At 42.4% G+C, this 16393-nt stretch overlaps 2 protein-coding genes across 3 annotated transcripts in view; one reads left to right on the top strand and one right to left on the bottom strand.

Moving 5' to 3' along the window:
* Window positions 1-1583, top strand: part of tsen2 (TSEN2 tRNA splicing endonuclease subunit) — a 39255-nt gene extending 37672 nt beyond the window's left edge. For both annotated transcript variants that reach the window (XM_036984372.2, XM_036984371.2), the window contains exon 11: window positions 70-1583. In XM_036984372.2, the coding sequence (XP_036840267.2) occupies window positions 70-129 (60 nt within the window). In that variant the 3' untranslated portion in view covers window positions 130-1583. The remainder of the gene's footprint in view (window positions 1-69) is intronic.
* Window positions 1584-8421: 6838 nt separating this feature from the next.
* Window positions 8422-9871, bottom strand: mkrn2os.2 (MKRN2 opposite strand, tandem duplicate 2). Its single transcript, XM_021611210.3, has 4 exons — window positions 9464-9871; window positions 9265-9314; window positions 8941-9109; window positions 8422-8662 (listed from the first exon to the last, which is right to left on the bottom strand). Exons 1-4 carry the CDS (start codon window positions 9667-9669, stop codon window positions 8422-8424), a joined length of 666 nt encoding a protein of 221 aa, XP_021466885.1. The 5' UTR covers window positions 9670-9871.
* Between the last annotated feature and the right edge of the window lie 6522 nt (window positions 9872-16393).

Raw genomic sequence — 16393 nt, 5'->3', positions numbered from 1 at the left:
ACCCTTTCTCTGTTCTTTCTCCTCTACCTGTCATTTCTCTAACCTCTTTCTCTCTAATCTGTTCTTTAGGAGATTATTTTAAGCAGATGGATATCATCACGAGAGCGGACAGAGACGGACGACATATGACTTCTTTTTTTTTTTTGTCTGCTGTGTAAATATACAGCTCCTCCAGAAAGTATTCACACCCTTTGACTTTTTCCACATTTTGTTGTTACAGCCTGAACTTAAAATGGATAACATTTCGATGTTGTGTCCCTGGCCTTAACACAATGCCCCATAATGTCAAAGTTATATTATGTATTTAGAAATGTGTATATATATTTTTATAAAAATGTTAACTGAAATGTCTTGAATCAGTAAGTATTTAACCCCTTTGTTATGGCAATCCTAAATCGTTTCAGAAGTACACATTTTGCTTAACAAGTCACATAAGTTGCATGGACTCACTCTGTGTGCAATCATAGTGTTTAACATGATTTTTGAATGACTACGTCATCTCTGTACCACACACAAAATTATCTGTAAGGTCCCTCAGTCGAGCAGTGAATTTCAAACACAGATTCAACCACAAAGACCAGGGAGGTTTTTCAATGCCTCGCAAAGAAGGGCGCTTATTGGTAGACGTGTAATAAAAAAATTAATAAAAAACAGACACTGAATATCCCTTTGAGCATGGTGAAGTTATTAATTACACTTTGAATGGTGTATCAATACACCCAGTCACTACAAAGATACAGGCATCCTTCCTAACTCAGTTGCCGGAGAGGAAAGAAACCGCTCAGGGATTTCACCATGAGGCCAATGGGGACTTTAAAACGGTTTAATGGCTGTTTGGGGCAAGTCCAACACAACACATCACTGAGTACTACTCTTCATATGTTCAAGCATGGTAATGGCTGCATCATGTTATGAGTATGCTTGCCATCGGCAAGGACCAGGGAGTTTTCTAAGGAAAAAATAAACAATAGAGCTAAGTACAGGCAACATCCTAGAGGAAAACCTGGTTCAGTCTGCTTTCTAACAGATACTGAGAGACAAATTCACCTTATAACCTAAAAAGGACAAATATACACTGGAGTTGCTTACCAAGACGACATTGAATGTTCTTGAGTGGCCTAGTTAAAGTTTTGACTTAAAACGGCTTGACAATCTATGGCAATGATCGACAACAAACTTGACACAGCTTGAAGAATTCTAAGAAGAATATTGTGCAAATATTGTAACTATCCAGGTGTGCAAAGCTCTTAGACTTACCCAGAAAGACTCACAGCTGTAATTGCTGCCAATGGTGATTCTAACGTATTCACTCAGGGAGCTGAATACTTATATAAATGAGATTTCAGAATTTAATTTCCAATAAATTGGCAAAAATGTCTAAACATGTTTTCACTTTGTCACTATGGGGTATTGTGTGTAGATGGGTGAGAAAATAATTATTGAATTCTGGCGAACACAATAAAATATGGAATAAATTGAGGGGTATGAATACTTTCTGAAGGCATTCCATCCATTTCAATGATTGGTTTTCAGTGGAATTTAGTGTTACTTAACATGTGAAAGTAGCAATAAATATTTGTTTTTGAACATGCTTTTTAACATAATTTTTTCTGTTTGATTGAAGTGTAAGTAAAAATCCAGATTATGATTAAGAATATGGTATAATTTGTCTAGTGGTAGCCTAGTGGTTAGAGTGTTGGACTAGTAACCGGAAGGTTGCAAGTTCAAACCCCCGAGCTGACAAGGTACAAATCTGTCGTTCTGCCCCTGAACAGGCAGTTAACCCACTGTTCCTAGGCCGTCATTTGATCTTAACTGACTTGCCTAGTTGAAAGGTAATAAAATACAAATAAAAAATTGCTCCGTGTGTAAAGTGATGGTTTCTAGAGGAGACATGAGTAATTCCCAGTGTCAGTATCCCAGTGTTCCAGTGAAGAAATACAACATGGCCTCGCAGTTAAATCAAATTTTATTTGTCACATTCTTCGTAAACAACAGGTGTAGACTAACAGTGAAATGCTTACTTATGGGCCCTTTCCAACAATGCAGAGAGAAACATTGTAGAAAGATAACATGAGGAATAAATAAACAATAACTTGGCTATATGAATCTTTTCCCCAATGCAGTTTAGCCGAAACCACGCCCCGTTATTCAGAGACGTTCTACAAGGCTTTGAGCGCTCTCCAAGTCCGGAAGTGAATATCACGTAGCGTGAAATTTCAGTCACTGATTAATAACATTTGCCCTTGTCAAGATTGAAAAATATAATAACATAATGACGTGGACCGAGTTAGCCATTACCATCCCTTAACGCTCAAAGACAGATTCAATGGCTGTAGCACAGCGTATTCGACTGAATGATTAGCTAATACATATTTGAGAAATTATGAATAATAAGCATATGCATTAACCTGATAATAGACTACAATTGATAACACAACTTCAAATACCGATCTAGTAACGTTAAGTATCCTAAGTTAACTTAGCTGATGTTCAATTGAGTGAATTCAGCAGAGTTCATGTTACCAAACATGATGATAATAGGCCTGCATTACTGTAGGCAGCTTTTAAATGACACTTTCCATCCTTACCTTGGAAGGTCACTGTCTCTGCGCTGATCGCCTGAGAGTGAGACAACGCTAGCTAGCCAATGGGAGCGTAGTAGAACGCCCCTCTGAATAACGGGGCATGGTTTTGGCTTAACTGTGTTGGGACGCTGGCTATATACATGGGGTACCAGTATCGATGTGCAGGGGTATGAGGTAATTGAGGTAGATGTGTACATCTAACTAGGAATAAAGTGACAGATAGGAAACCGTACCAGCAGCTTATGGGCGGCAGGTAGCGTAGTGGTTAAGAGCATTGAGTCAATAACCAAAAGCTCACTTCTTTGAATCTCCGAGCCGACTAGGTGAAAAACCTGTCTGTGCCCTTGAACAAGGTACTTAACCCTAATTGCTCTGGATAAGAGTGACAAAAAAATGTAAAATTAGTCAACGTTAGTGCAAAAAGGATCAATGCAGATAGTCTGGGTAGCTATTGGTTAACTATTTAACTAACTATTTAGCAGTCTTATGGCTTTGGGGTAGAAGCTGTTCAGGGTCCTGTTGGTTCCAGACTTGGTGCGTTTGTACTGCTTGCCGTGCAGTAGCAGAGACCAGTCTATGACTTGGGTGGCTGGAGTCTTTAACAATTTTTAGGACTTTCCTTTGACACCACCTGGTATAGAAGTCCTGAATGTAGAGGCCTTCATGGGTCCATTCCAAAATGGATCTGGGGCTTTCCTGTCTGGAACCAGTATGCATAAATTAGTTTAAACCAACGCCACGTTGCACCACAGACTGTCCAGGAATTGGCGGATGCTTTAGTCCAGGTCTGGGAAGAGATCCCTCAGGAGACCATCCGCCACCTCATCAGGAGCATGCCCAGGCGTTGTAGGGAGGCATTACAGACACGCAATTGTCATGCTGACTGCAGGAATGTCAACCAGAGCTGTTGCCATAGAATTGAATGTTCATTTCTCTACCATAAGCTACCTCTGACATTATTTTAGAGAATTTGTCAGTACATTCAACAGGCATCACAACCGCAGACCGCGTGTAACCACGCCGGCCCAGGACCTCCACATCTGGCTTCTTCACCTGCAGGATCGTCTGAGACCAGCCACCCGAACAGCTGATGAAACTGCGTGATCGTCTGAGACCAGCCACCCGAACAGCTGATGAAACTGCGTGATCGTCTGAGACCAGCCACCCGAACAGCTGATGAAACTGCGTGATCGTCTGAGACCAGCCACCCGAACGAACAGCTGATGAAACTGCGTGATCGTCTGAGACAAGCCACCCGGACAGCTGATGAAACTGTGGGTTTGCACAACCATAGAATTTCTTCACAAACTGTCAGAAACAGTCTCAGGGAAGCTCATTTTTAGTTATCTTTATTTAACCAGGTAGGCTAGTTGAGAACAAGGTCTCATTTACAACTGCAACCTGGCCAAGATAAAGCAGAGCAGTGTGACACAAACAACAACACAGAGTTACACATAAACAAACATACAGTCAATAACACAATAGAAAAATCTGTATACAGTGTGTGCAAATGAAGTAAGGAGGTAAGGCAGTATATAGGCCATAGTGGCGAAGTAATTACAATTTAGCAATTAACACTGGAGTGATAAATGTGCAGATGAGGATGTGCAAGTAGAGATACTGGTGTGCAAAAGAGCAGAAAAACAAAAAACAAATATGGGGATGAAGTTCGTAGTTGGATGGGCTATTTACAGATGAGCTGTGTACAGATGGACTACGTACAGTGCCTTGCGAAAGTATTCGGCCCCCTTGAACTTTGCGACCTTTTGCCACATTTCAGGCTTCAAACATAACGATAGAAAAATGTATTTTTTTGTGAAGAATCAACAACAAGTGGGACACAATCATGAAGTGGAACGACATTTATTGGATATTTCAAACTTTTTTAACAAATCAAAAACTGAAAAATTGGGCGTGCAAAATTATTCAGCCCCCTTAAGTTAATACTTTGTAGCGCCACCTTTTGCTGCAATTACAGCTGTAAGTCACTTGGGGTATGTCTCTATCAGTTTTGCACATCGAGAGACTGAAATTTTTTCCCATTCCTCCTTGCAAAACAGCTAGAGCTCAGTGAGGTTGGATGGAGAGCATTTGTGAACAGCAGTTTTCAGTTCTTTCCACAGATTCTCGATTGGATTCAGGTCTGGACTTTGACTTGGCCATTCTAACACCTGGATATGTTTATTTTTGAACCATTCCATTGTAGATTTTGCTTTATGTTTTGGATCATTGTCTTGTTGGAAGACAAATCTCCGTCCCAGTCTCAGGTCTTTTGCAGACTCCATCAGGTTTTCTTCCAGAATGGTCCTGTATTTGGCTCCATCCATCTTCCCATCAATTTTAACCATCTTCCCTGTCCCTGCTGAAGAAAAGCAGGCCCAAACCATGATGCTGCCATCACCATATTTGACAGTGGGGATGGTGTGTTCAGCTGTGTTGCTTTTACGCCAAACATAACGTTTTGCATTGTTGCCAAAAAGTTCAATTTTGGTTTCATCTGACCAGAGCACCTTCTTCCACATGTTTGGTGTGTCTCCCAGGTGGCTTGTGGCAAACTTTAAACTACACTTTTTATGGATATCTTTAAGAAATGGCTTTCTTCTTGCCACTCTTCCATAAAGGCCAGATTTGTGCAATATACGACTGATTGTTGTCCTATGGACAGAGTCTCCCACCTCAGCTGTAGATCTCTGCAGTTCATCCAGAGTGATCATGGGCCTCTTGGCTGCATCTCTGATCAGTCTTCTCCTTGTATGAGCTGAAAGTTTAGGGACGGCCAGGTCTTGGTAGATTTGCAGTGGTCTGATACTCCTTCCATTTCAATATTATCGCTTGCAGTGCTCCTTGGGATGTTAAAAGCTTGGGAAATCTTTTTGTATCCAAATCCGGCTTTAAACTTCTTCACAACAGTATCTCGGACCTGCCTGGTGTGTTCCTTGTTCTTCATGATGCTCTCTGCGCTTTTAACGGACCTCTGAGACTATCACAGTGCAGGTGCATTTATACGGAGACTTGATTACACACAGGTGGATTGTATTTATCATCATTAGTCATTTAGGTCAACATTGGATCATTCAGAGATCCTCACTGAACTTCTGGAGAGAGTTTGCTGCACTGAAAGTAAAGGGGCTGAATAATTTTGCACGCCCAATACAGTTTTATATCTTTATGTTTGAAGCCTGAAATGTGGCAAAAGGTCGCAAAGTTCAAGGGGGCCGAATACTTTCGCAAGGCACTGTATCTGCATGCTCGTCATCCTCACCAGGGTCTTGATCTGACTACAGTGGGTAAATGCTCATGTTCGATTGCCACTGGCACGCTGGAGTAGTGTGCTCTTGAAATCCCAGTTTCAACTGTACCAGGCAGATGGAGTGTATGGCTTCATGTGGGCGAGCAGTTACTGATGTCAACGTTGTGAACAGAGTGCCCCATGGTGTCGGGGGGGTTAGGGTATGGGCAGGCATAAGCTATGGACAAAGAACACAATTGCATTTTATCAATTGAAATGTTAATGCACAGAGATACCGTGATGAGATCCCCAGGCTCATTGTTGTACCATTCATCCGCCGCCATCACCTCATGTTTCAGCATGATCATCCATGACCCATGTCTCAAGGATCTGTACACAATTCCTGGAAGCTGAAAATGTCCCAGTTCTTCCATGGCCTGCATATTCACCAGACCACATTGAGGGATACTCTGGCTTGACGTGTACTACAGCTTGTTCCAGTTCCCACCAACATCCAGCAACTTCGCACAGCCATTGAAGAGGAGTGGGACAACATTACACAGGCCACAATCAACAGCCTGATTAACTCTATACGAAGGAGATGTCGCGTTGCATGAGGCAAATGGTGGTCACACCAGATACTAACTGGTTTTCTGATCAACACCCCTACTTTTTTTAAAAGTATCTGTGACCAACAGATACAGTTGAAGTCGGAAGTTTACATACACCTTAGCCAAATATATTTCAACTCAGTTTTTCACATTTCCTGACATTTAATCCTAGTAAAAAGTCCCTGTCTTAGGTCAGTTAGAATCACCACTTAATTTTAAGAATGTGAAATGTCAGAATAATAGTAACGAGAATGATTTATTTCAGCTTTTATTTCTTTCATCACATTCCCAGTGGGTCAGATGTTTACATACACCAAATTAGTATTTGGTAGCATTGCCTTTAAATTGTTTAACTTGGGTCAAATGTTTCAGGTAGCCTTCCGCAAGCTTCCCACAATAATTTGGGTGAATTTTGGCCCATTCCTCCTGTCAGAGCTGATGTAACTGAGTCAGGTTTGTAGGCCTCCTTGCTCACACACACTTTAAGTTCTGCCTAAAAATTATCTATGGGATTGAGGTCAGGGCTTTGTGATGGCCACTCCAATACCTTGACTTTGTTGTCCTTAAGTCATTTTGCCGCAAGTTTGGAAGTATGCTTGAGGTCATTGACCATTTGGAAGACCCATTTGCGACCAAGCTTTAACTTCCTACTGATGTCTTGAGATGTTGCTTCAAAATATCCACATAATTTTCCTACCTCATGATGCCATCTATTTTGTGAAATGTACCAGTCCCTCCTGCAGCAAAGCACCCCAACAACATGATGCTGCCACCCCCGTGCTTCACATTTGGGATGGTGTTCTACGGCTTGCAAGCATCCCACTTTTTCCTACAAACATAATGATGGTCATTATCGCCAAACAGTTATATTTTTTTTCATCAGACCAGAGGACAGTTCTCCAAAAAGTACGATCTTTGTCCCTATGTGCAGTTGCAAACCGTAGTCTGGCTTTTTTATGGCGGTTTTGGAGCAGTGGCTTCTTCCTTGCTGAGCGGCCTTTCAGGTTCATCTCTAGGAGACAGAACGTGTCTCCTTCCTGAGCGGTATGATGGCTGCATGGTCCCATGGTGTTTATACTTGCATACTATTGTTTGTTCAGATGAACATGGTACCTTCAAGTGTTTGGAAATTGCTCCAAAGGATGAACCAGACTTGTGGAGGTCTACAATTTTGTTTTCCAAGGTCTTGGCTGATTTCCTTTGATTTTCCCATGATGTCAAGCAAAGAGGCACTGAATTTGAAGCCTTTGAAATACATCCACAGGTACACCTCCAATTGACTCAGATGATGTCAATTAGCCTATCAGAAGCTTCTAAAGCCATGACATAATTTTCTGGAATTTTCCAAACTGTTTAAAGGCACAGTCAACTTAGTGTATGTAAACTTCTAGCCCACTGGAATTGTGATACAGTGAATTAAAAGTGAAATAATCTGTCTGTAAACAATTGTTGGAAAAATTACTTGTGTCATGCACAAAGTAGATGTCTTAACTGACTTACCAAAACTATAGTTTGTTAACAAGAAATTTGTGGAGTGGTTGAAAAACAAGTTTTAATCACTCCAACCTAAGTGAATGTAAACTTCCGACTTCTACTGTACATATCTGTATTCCCAGTTGTGATAACCATAGGTTAGGGTGTAATGAATTTCAATTGACTGATCTCCTTATATGAACTGTAACTCTGAGGGGCCTCGGTTGAGGGTCAGTGTGGTGGATGTGTTGTTGCCTATCCTCACCACCTGGGGGGCGGCCCATCAGGAAGTCCAGGATCCAGTTGCAGAGGGAGGTGTTCAGTCACAGGGTTTTTAGCTTAGTGATTAGCATGGAGATAATGGAGAGCATTCCTTTTGTCCATGTGGGAAAGGGCAGTGTGTAGTGCAATAGAGATTGCATCATCTATGGATCCAGGGTTTCTGGGATGATGGTCATTTTAACTCATGTTCTGTGTAGCACTGTGGCTGCCTCAGTCTCTGTCTTCTTGTATCAAACAGTCAAGCCTTCTCTCCTCCTCTTTCTTCCTCCATCACTCTAACAGGACTGTCCGCTATATAGAAGTAGTTCTGTGATATCTCCCTGCACATTGTGGTGTATTTACAGGCTCTCTTGATCTTGGGCAGGACAAAGCTCTGAGTGAACTGGTCTTTGGTCAGAGAGCCTTTCCCCTGTGTTGCTAGCACACGGTTTAGAAACATCAGAGTGTAGTTGTAGCAGTTGTGCGTCTCCTTATTAAACCTACAAGACCAGAAGATAAACATGTTTATTACAGTACCTTTACCTCAATCTCAATGCTAAAACAACTGTTCCTCTGTCAGTAATACAGTAATAGAGACTTTAACAACTGTTCCTCTGTCAGTAATACAGTAATAGAGACTTTAACAACTGTTCCTCTGTCAGTAATATAGACTTTAACAACTGTTCCTCTGTCAGTAATACAGTAATATAGACTTTAACAACTGTTCCTCTGTCAGTAATACAGTAATAGGATCTTAAAGTTCAATACTAAGGTGCACCTTTTGTATGCTGGGTCCCACATCTCGGCGTCTGAAAACTTGTTGAGGTATTGGTCCCACTGGTTGAGAAGGTTAAACATGTCTGGTTGGATCAGGGGAATACTGATACACATCTCCCAGCCTCGCTGGTCCTGCCGGACCCCTGGCTTAGTGTAGTTGAACACCACTCCTATAGAACAAACACATTGACTGTCAGTATTAGGCTTATCCAGTTTTAGTCCTAATGACATTTTGATGTCAGTAATGTTAACTTTCCATTGAGTAAATTGTGAAGGGAAGTTGTAGCATGTACCGTTACAGTATGGGTGAAAAAACGGAACCTACCATTAGTGTCTGTGATCCCAGTGTGTAGGTCTGAGCCGCCATCAAACTCCCTAAACATAGCAATCTACATTCAATCAATCTATGATGTGTGTAACAGCTGTCCGTGCATTGAGTTTGTGTTCATTCAATGTGTGGCGAACAGAACATCTGCTAAGAACAGCTTGTTGCCTTTTACACCAACACAGTAGTCAATGGTTACCTGAGGTTGTTTTCCTCAGCAGGTGCGACCAGGAAGCAGCATGGGGTCTTGTGTCCGTTAGAAAAAGGGTTGGGGATACGGATAGGAGCCTCCTCCAGCCTGCCACTGCTGAAGCTCACTCCACACTCTGGACATTTCTCTGGAATGAAGAAACAGAAGATGTCCTTCTGACAGTGGCTGAACTTAATCACACTCTTTTCCTCCATGGAAACAGATGGAATAGAACTTCCCTACTAGGTTGCTAACTAAGTTCCCTACCCAGTCCTAGGGCTTCACACTAACACCCTAGCAGGACAGCAGGGTAATTTAACCTATCTGGTCTGTGACGCTCCACTCACACAACCTTCTCATTTGTCACTAACTGTCTGGGGCCTATCAGGTTGCAACTATACTGTCCCCATGCTCTTCTGTTCAGCAGTCCTGTTTTTTGCTCATTCCTTAGTTCAATGTAAAGGGTTAGGGTCAGTCCTATACTGTCTAGGTAATTCAATGTAAAGGGTCAGTCCTATACTGTCTAGGTAATTCAATGTAAAGGGTCAGTCCTATGCTGTCTAGGTAGTTCACTGTAAAGGGTCAGTCCTATACTGTCTAGATAGTTCAATCAATCAATCAAATTTATTTTATATAGCCCTTCGTACATCGGCTGATATCTCAAAGTGCTGTACATAAACCCAGCCTAAAACCCCGAACAGCAAGCAATGCAGGTGTAGAAGCACGGCGGCTAGGAAAAACTCCCTAGAAAGGCCAAAACCTAGGAAGAAACCTAGAGAGGAACCAGGCTATGTGGGGTGGCCAGTCCTCTTCTGGCTGTGCCGGGTGGAGATTATAACAAAACATGGTCAAGATGTTCAAATGTTCATAAATGACCAGCATGGTCGAATAATAATAAGGCAGAATAGTTGAAACTGGAGCAGCAGCACAGTCAGGTGGACTGGCGCCAACCCAGACAGGATGACCACATCAGTGACTCAACCCACTCAGGTGACGCACCCCCTCCAGGGACGGCATGAGAGAGCCCCAGTAAAGCCAGTGACTCAGCCCATGTAATAGGGTTAGAGGCAGAGAATCCCAGTGGAAAGAGGGGAACCGGCCAGGCAGAGACAGCAAGGGCGGTTCGTTGCTCCAGAGCCTTTCCGTTCACCCTCCCACTCCTGGGCCAGACTACACTCAATCATATGACCCACTGAAGAGATGAGTCTTCAGTAAAGACTTAAAGGTTGAGACCGAGTTTGCGTCTCTGACATGGGTAGGCAGACCGTTCCATAAAAATGGAGCTCTATAGGAGAAAGCCCTGCCTCCAGCTGTTTGCTTAAAAATTCTAGGGACAATTAGGAGGCCTGCGTCTTGTGACCGTAGCGTACGTGTAGGTATGTACGGCAGGACCAAATCAGAGAGATAGGTAGGAGCAAGCCCATGTAATGCTTTGTAGGTTAGCAGTAAAACCTTGAAATCGGCCCTTGCTTTGACAGGAAGCCAGTGTAGAGAGGCTAGCACTGGAGTAATATGATCAAATTTTTTGGTTCTAGTCAGGATTCTAGCAGCCGTATTTAGCACTAACTGAAGTTTATTTAGTGCTTTATCCGGGTAGCCGGAAAGTAGAGCATTGCAGTAGTCTAACCTGGAAGTGACAAAAGCATGGATTAATTTTTCTGCATCATTTTTGGACAGAAAGTTTCTGATTTTTGCAATGTTACGTAGATGGAAAAAAGCTGTCCTTGAAATGGTCTTGATATGTTCTTCAAAAGAGAGATCAGGGTCCAGAGTAACGCCGAGGTCCTTCACAGTTTTATTTGAGACGACTGTACAACCATTAAGATTAATTGTCAGATTCAACAGAAGATCTCTTTGTTTCTTGGGACCTAGAACAAGCATCTCTGTTTTGTCCGAGTTTAAAAGTAGAAAGTTTGCAGCCATCCACTTCCTTATGTCTGAAACACAGATAGTTCACTGTAAAGGGTCAGTCCTATACTGTCTAGGTAGTCCACTGTAAAGGGTCAGTCCTATACTGTCTAGGTAGTTCAATGTAAAGGGTCAGTCCTATACTGTCTAGGTAGTTCACTGTAAAGGGTCAGTCCTATACTGTCTAGGTAGGTCACTGTAAAGGGTTAGGGTCAGTCCTATACTGTCTCAGGAAGTTCACTGTAAAGGGTCAGTCCTATACTATCTAGGTAGTTCACTGTGAAGGGTTAGGGTCAGTCCTATGCTGTCTAGGTAGTTCACTGTAAAGGGTTAGGGTCAGTCCTATGCTGTCTAGGTAGTTCACTGTAAAGGGTTAGGGTCAGTCCTATACTGTCTCAGGAAGTTCACTGTAAAGGGTCAGTCCTATACTATGTAGGTAGTTCACTGTGAAGGGTTAGGGTCAGTCCTATGCTGTCTAGGTAGTTCACTGTAAAGGGTTAGGGTCAGTCCTATACTGTCTCAGGAAGTTCACTGTAAAGGGTCAGTCCTATGCTGTCTAGGTAGTTCACTGTAAAGGGTTAGGGTCAGTCCTATACTGTCTCAGGAAGTTCACTGTAAAGGGTCAGTCCTATGCTGTCTAGGTAGTTCAATGTAAAGGGTCAGTCCTATACTGTCTAGGTAGTTCACTGTAAAGGGTTAGTGTCAGTCCTATACTGTCTAGGTAGTTCAATGTAAAGTCTCAGTCCTATACTGTCTAGGTAGTTCATTGTAAAGGGTCAGTCCTATACTGTCTAGGTGTTTCACTGTGAAGGGTCAGTCCTATACTGTCTAGGTAGTTCAATGTAAAGGGTCAGTCCTATACTGTCTAGGTAGTTCAATGTAAAGTCTCAGTCCTATACTGTCTAGGTAGTTCATTGTAAAGGGTCAGTCCTATACTGTCTAGGTAGTTCACTGTAAAGTGTCAGTCCTATACTGTCTAGGTAGTTCAATGTAAAGGGTCAGTCCTATACTGTCTAGGTAGTTCAATGTAAAGGGTCAGTCCTATACTGTCTAGGTAGTTCACTGTAAAGGGTCAGTCCTATACTGTCTAGGTAGGTCACTGTAAAGGGTTAGGGTCAGTCCTATACTGTCTCAGGAAGTTCACTATAAAGGGTCAGTCCTATACTGTCTAGGTAGTTCACTGTAAAGGGTTAGGGTCAGTCCTATACTGTCTAGGTAGTTCAATGTAAAGGGTTAGGGTCAGTCCTATACTGTCTCAGGAAGTTCACTCTAAAGGGTCAGTCCTATGCTGTCTAGGTAGTTCACTGTAAAGGGTTAGGGTCAGTCCTATACTGTCTCAGGAAGTTCACTGTAAAGGGTCAGTCCTATGCTGTCTAGGTAGTTCAATGTAAAGGGTCAGTCCTATACTGTCTAGGTAGTTCACTGTAAAGGGTTAGGGTCAGTCCTATACTGTCTAGGTAGTTCAATGTAAAGTCTCAGTCCTATACTGTCTAGGTAGTTCATTGTAAAGGGTCAGTCCTATACTGTCTAGGTGTTTCACTGTGAAGGGTCAGTCCTATACTGTCTAGGTAGTTCAATGTAAAGGGTCAGTCCTATACTGTCTAGGTAGTTCAATGTAAAGTCTCAGTCCTATACTGTCTAGGTAGTTCATTGTAAAGGGTCAGTCCTATACTGTCTAGGTAGTTCACTGTAAAGTGTCAGTCCTATACTGTCTAGGTAGTTCAATGTAAAGGGTCAGTCCTATACTGTCTAGGTAGTTCAATGTAAAGGGTCAGTCCTATACTGTCTAGGTAGTTCACTGTAAAGGGTCAGTCCTATACTGTCTAGGTAGGTCACTGTAAAGGGTTAGGGTCAGTCCTATACTGTCTCAGGAAGTTCACTGTAAAGGGTCAGTCCTATGCTGTCTAGGTAGTTCACTGTGAAGGGTCAGTCCTATGCTGTCTAGGTAGTTCACTGTAAAGTCTCAGTCCTATACTGTCTAGGTAGTTCACTGTGAAGGGTCAGTCCTATGCTGTCTAGGTAGTTCACTGTAAAGTGTCAGTCCTATACTGTCTAGGTAGTTCACTGTAAAGGGTCAGTCCTATACTATCTAGGTAGTTCAATGTAAAGGGTCAGTCCTATGCTGTCTAGGTAGTTCACTGTAAAGGGTCAGTCCTATACTGTCTAGGTAGTTCACTGTAAAGGGTCAGTCCTATGCTGTCTAGGTAGTTCAATGTAAAGGGTCAGTCCTATACTGTCTAGGTAGTTCAATGTAAAGGGTCAGTCCTATACTATCTAGGTAGTTCACTGTAAAGGGTCAGTCCTATACTTTCTAGGTAGTTCAATGTAAAGGGTTAGGGTCAGTCCTATACTGTCTAGGTAGTTCAATGTAAAGGGTTAGGGTCAGTCCTATACTGTCTAGGTAGTTCAATGTAAAGGGTTAGGGTCAGTCCTATACTGTCTAGGTAGTTCACTGTAAAGGGTCAGTCCTATACTGTCTATGTAGTTCACTGTAAAGGGTAAGGGTCAGTCCTATACTGTCTAGGTAGTTCAATGTAAAGGGTTAGGGTCAGTCCTATACTGTCTAGGTAGTTCACTGTAAAGGGTCAGTCCTATACTGTCTAGGTAGTTCAATGTAAAGGGTCAGTCCTATACTGTCTAGGTAGTTCACTGTAAAGGGTCAGTCCTATACTGTCTAGGTAGTTCACTGTAAAGGGTCAGTCCTATACTGTCTAGGTGGTTCAATGTAAAGGGTCAGTCCTATACTGTCTAGGTTGTTCAATGTGAAAGGTCAGTCCTATACTGTCTAGGTAGTTCACTGTAAAGGGTCAGTCCTATGCTGTCTAGGTAGTTCACTGTGAAGGGTCAGTCCTATACTGTCTAGGTAGTTCAATGTAAAGGGTTAGGGTCAGTCCTATACTGTCTAGGTAGTTCACTGTGAAGGGTCAGTCCTATGCTGTCTAGGTAGTTCACTGTAAAGGGTCAGTCCTATACTGTCTAGGTAGTTCAATGTAAAGGGTCAGTCCTATACTGTCTAGGTAGTTCACTGTGAAGGGTCAGTCCTATGCTGTCTAGGTTGTTCAATGTAAAGGGTCAGTCCGATACTGTCTAGGTAGTTCACTGTAAAGGGTTAGGGTCAGTCCTATACTGTCTAGGTAGTTAACTGTGAAGGGTCAGTCCTATGCTGTCTAGGGTCAGTCCTATACTGTCTAGGTAATTCAATGTAAAGGGTCAGTCCTATGCTGTCTAGGTAGTTCACTGTGAAGGGTCAGTCCTATACTGTCTAGGTAATTCAATGTAAAGGGTCAGTCCTATACTGTCTAGGTAGTTCACTGTGAATGGTCAGTCCTATACTGTCTAGGTAATTCAATGTAAAGGGTCAGTCCTATACTGTCTAGGTAGTTCACTGTGAATGGTCAGTCCTATAATGTCTAGGTAATTCAATGTAAAGGGTTAGGGTCAGTCCTATACTGTCTAGGTAGTTCAATGTAAAGTGTCAGTCCTATACTGTCTAGGTAGTTCACTGTGAAGGGTCAGTCCTATACTGTCTAGGTAGTTCTCTGTAAAGGGTTAGGGTCAGTCCTATACTGTCTAGGTAGTTCAATGTAAAGGGTCAGTCCTATACTGTCTAGGTAGTTCACTGTGAAGGGTCAGTCCTATACTGTCTAGGTAGTTCAATGTAAAGGGTTAGGGTCAGTCCTATACTGTCTAGGTAGTTCACTGTAAAGGGTCAGTCCTATACTGTCTAGGTAGTTCAATGTAAAGGGTCAGTCCTATACTGTCTAGGTAGTTCACTGTGAAGGGTCAGTCCTATACTGTCTAGGTAGTTCAATGTAAAGTGTCAGTCCTATACTGTCTAGGTAGTTCAATGTAAAGGGTTAGGGTCAGTCCTATACTGTCTAGGTAGTTCAATGTAAAGGGTCAGTCCTATACTGTCTAGGTAGTTCACTGTGAATGGTCAGTCCTATAATTTCCAGGTAATTCAATGTAAAGGGTTAGGGTCAGTCCTATACTGTCTAGGTAGTTCAATGTAAAGGGTCAGTCCTATACTGTCTAGGTAGTTCACTGTGAAGGGTCAGTCCTATACTGTCTAGGTAGTTCAATGTAAAGGGTTAGGGTCAGTCCTACACTGTCTAGGTAGTTCAATGTAAAGGGTCCGTCCTATACTGTCTAGGTAGTTCACTGTGAAGGGTCAGTCCTATACTGTCTAGGTAGTTCACTGTAAAGTGTCAGTCCTATACTGTCTAGGTAGTTCAATGTAAAGGGTTAGGGTCAGTCCTATACTGTCTAGGTAGTTCACTGTAAAGGGTCAGTCCTATACTGTCTAGGTAGTTCACTGTAAAGGGTCAGTCCTATGCTGTCTAGGTAGTTCAATGTAAAGGGTTAGGGTCAGTCCTATACTGTCTAGGTAGTTTAATGTCAAGTCTCAGTCCTATACTGTCTAGGTAGTTCACTGTGAAGGGTCAGTCCTATACTGTCTAGGTAGTTCAATGTAAAGGGTTAGGGTCAGTCCTATACTGTCTAGGTTGTTCACTGTAAAGGGTCAGTCCTATACTGTCTAGGTAGTTCACTGTAAAGGGTCAGTCCTATACTGTCTAGGTAGTTCACTGTAAAGGGTCAGTCCTATACTGTCTAGGTAGTTCAATGTAAAGGGTCAGTCCTATACTGTCTAGGTAGTTCACTGTAAAGGGTCAGTCCTATACTGTCTAGGTAGTTCACTGTAAAGGGTCAGTCCTATACTGTCTAGGTAGTTCAATGTAAAGGGTCAGTCCTATGCTGTCTAGGTAGTTCACTGTAAAGGGTCAGTCCTATACTGTCTAGGTAGTTCAATGTAAAGGGTTAGGGTCAGTCCTATACTGTCTAGGTAGTTCACTGTAAAGGGTTAGGGTCAGTCCTATGCTGTCTAGGTAGTTCACTGTAAAGGGTTAGGGTCAGTCCTATACTATCTAGGTAGTTCACTGTAAAGGGTTAGGGTCAGTCCTATACTGTCTAGGTAGTTCAATGTAAAGGGTCAGTCCTATGCTGTCTAGGTATTTCAATGTAAAGGGTCAG

The sequence above is a fragment of the Oncorhynchus mykiss genome, chromosome 7, assembly GCF_057628025.1.
Source record: "Oncorhynchus mykiss isolate SJ-2025 chromosome 7, ASM5762802v1, whole genome shotgun sequence".
In the NCBI taxonomy this organism is placed as follows: Eukaryota; Metazoa; Chordata; class Actinopteri; order Salmoniformes; family Salmonidae; genus Oncorhynchus; species Oncorhynchus mykiss.
This window is presented reverse-complemented; position numbering and strand designations above follow the sequence as displayed.

Excerpts from the sequence above, each read along its gene's own strand:
- mkrn2os.2 (XM_021611210.3), bottom strand. The coding sequence starts at position 9,669 with ATGGAGGAAAAGAGTGTGATTAAGTTCAGCCACTGTCAGAAGGACATC. Across the intron at positions 9,315-9,463 it reads GCTGAGGAAAACAACCTCAG|GGAGTTTGATGGCGGCTCAG; the intron begins GTAACCATTGAC and ends TGCTATGTTTAG. Across the intron at positions 8,663-8,940 it reads TGGGACCCAGCATACAAAAG|GTTTAATAAGGAGACGCACA; the intron begins GTGCACCTTAGT and ends CTGGTCTTGTAG.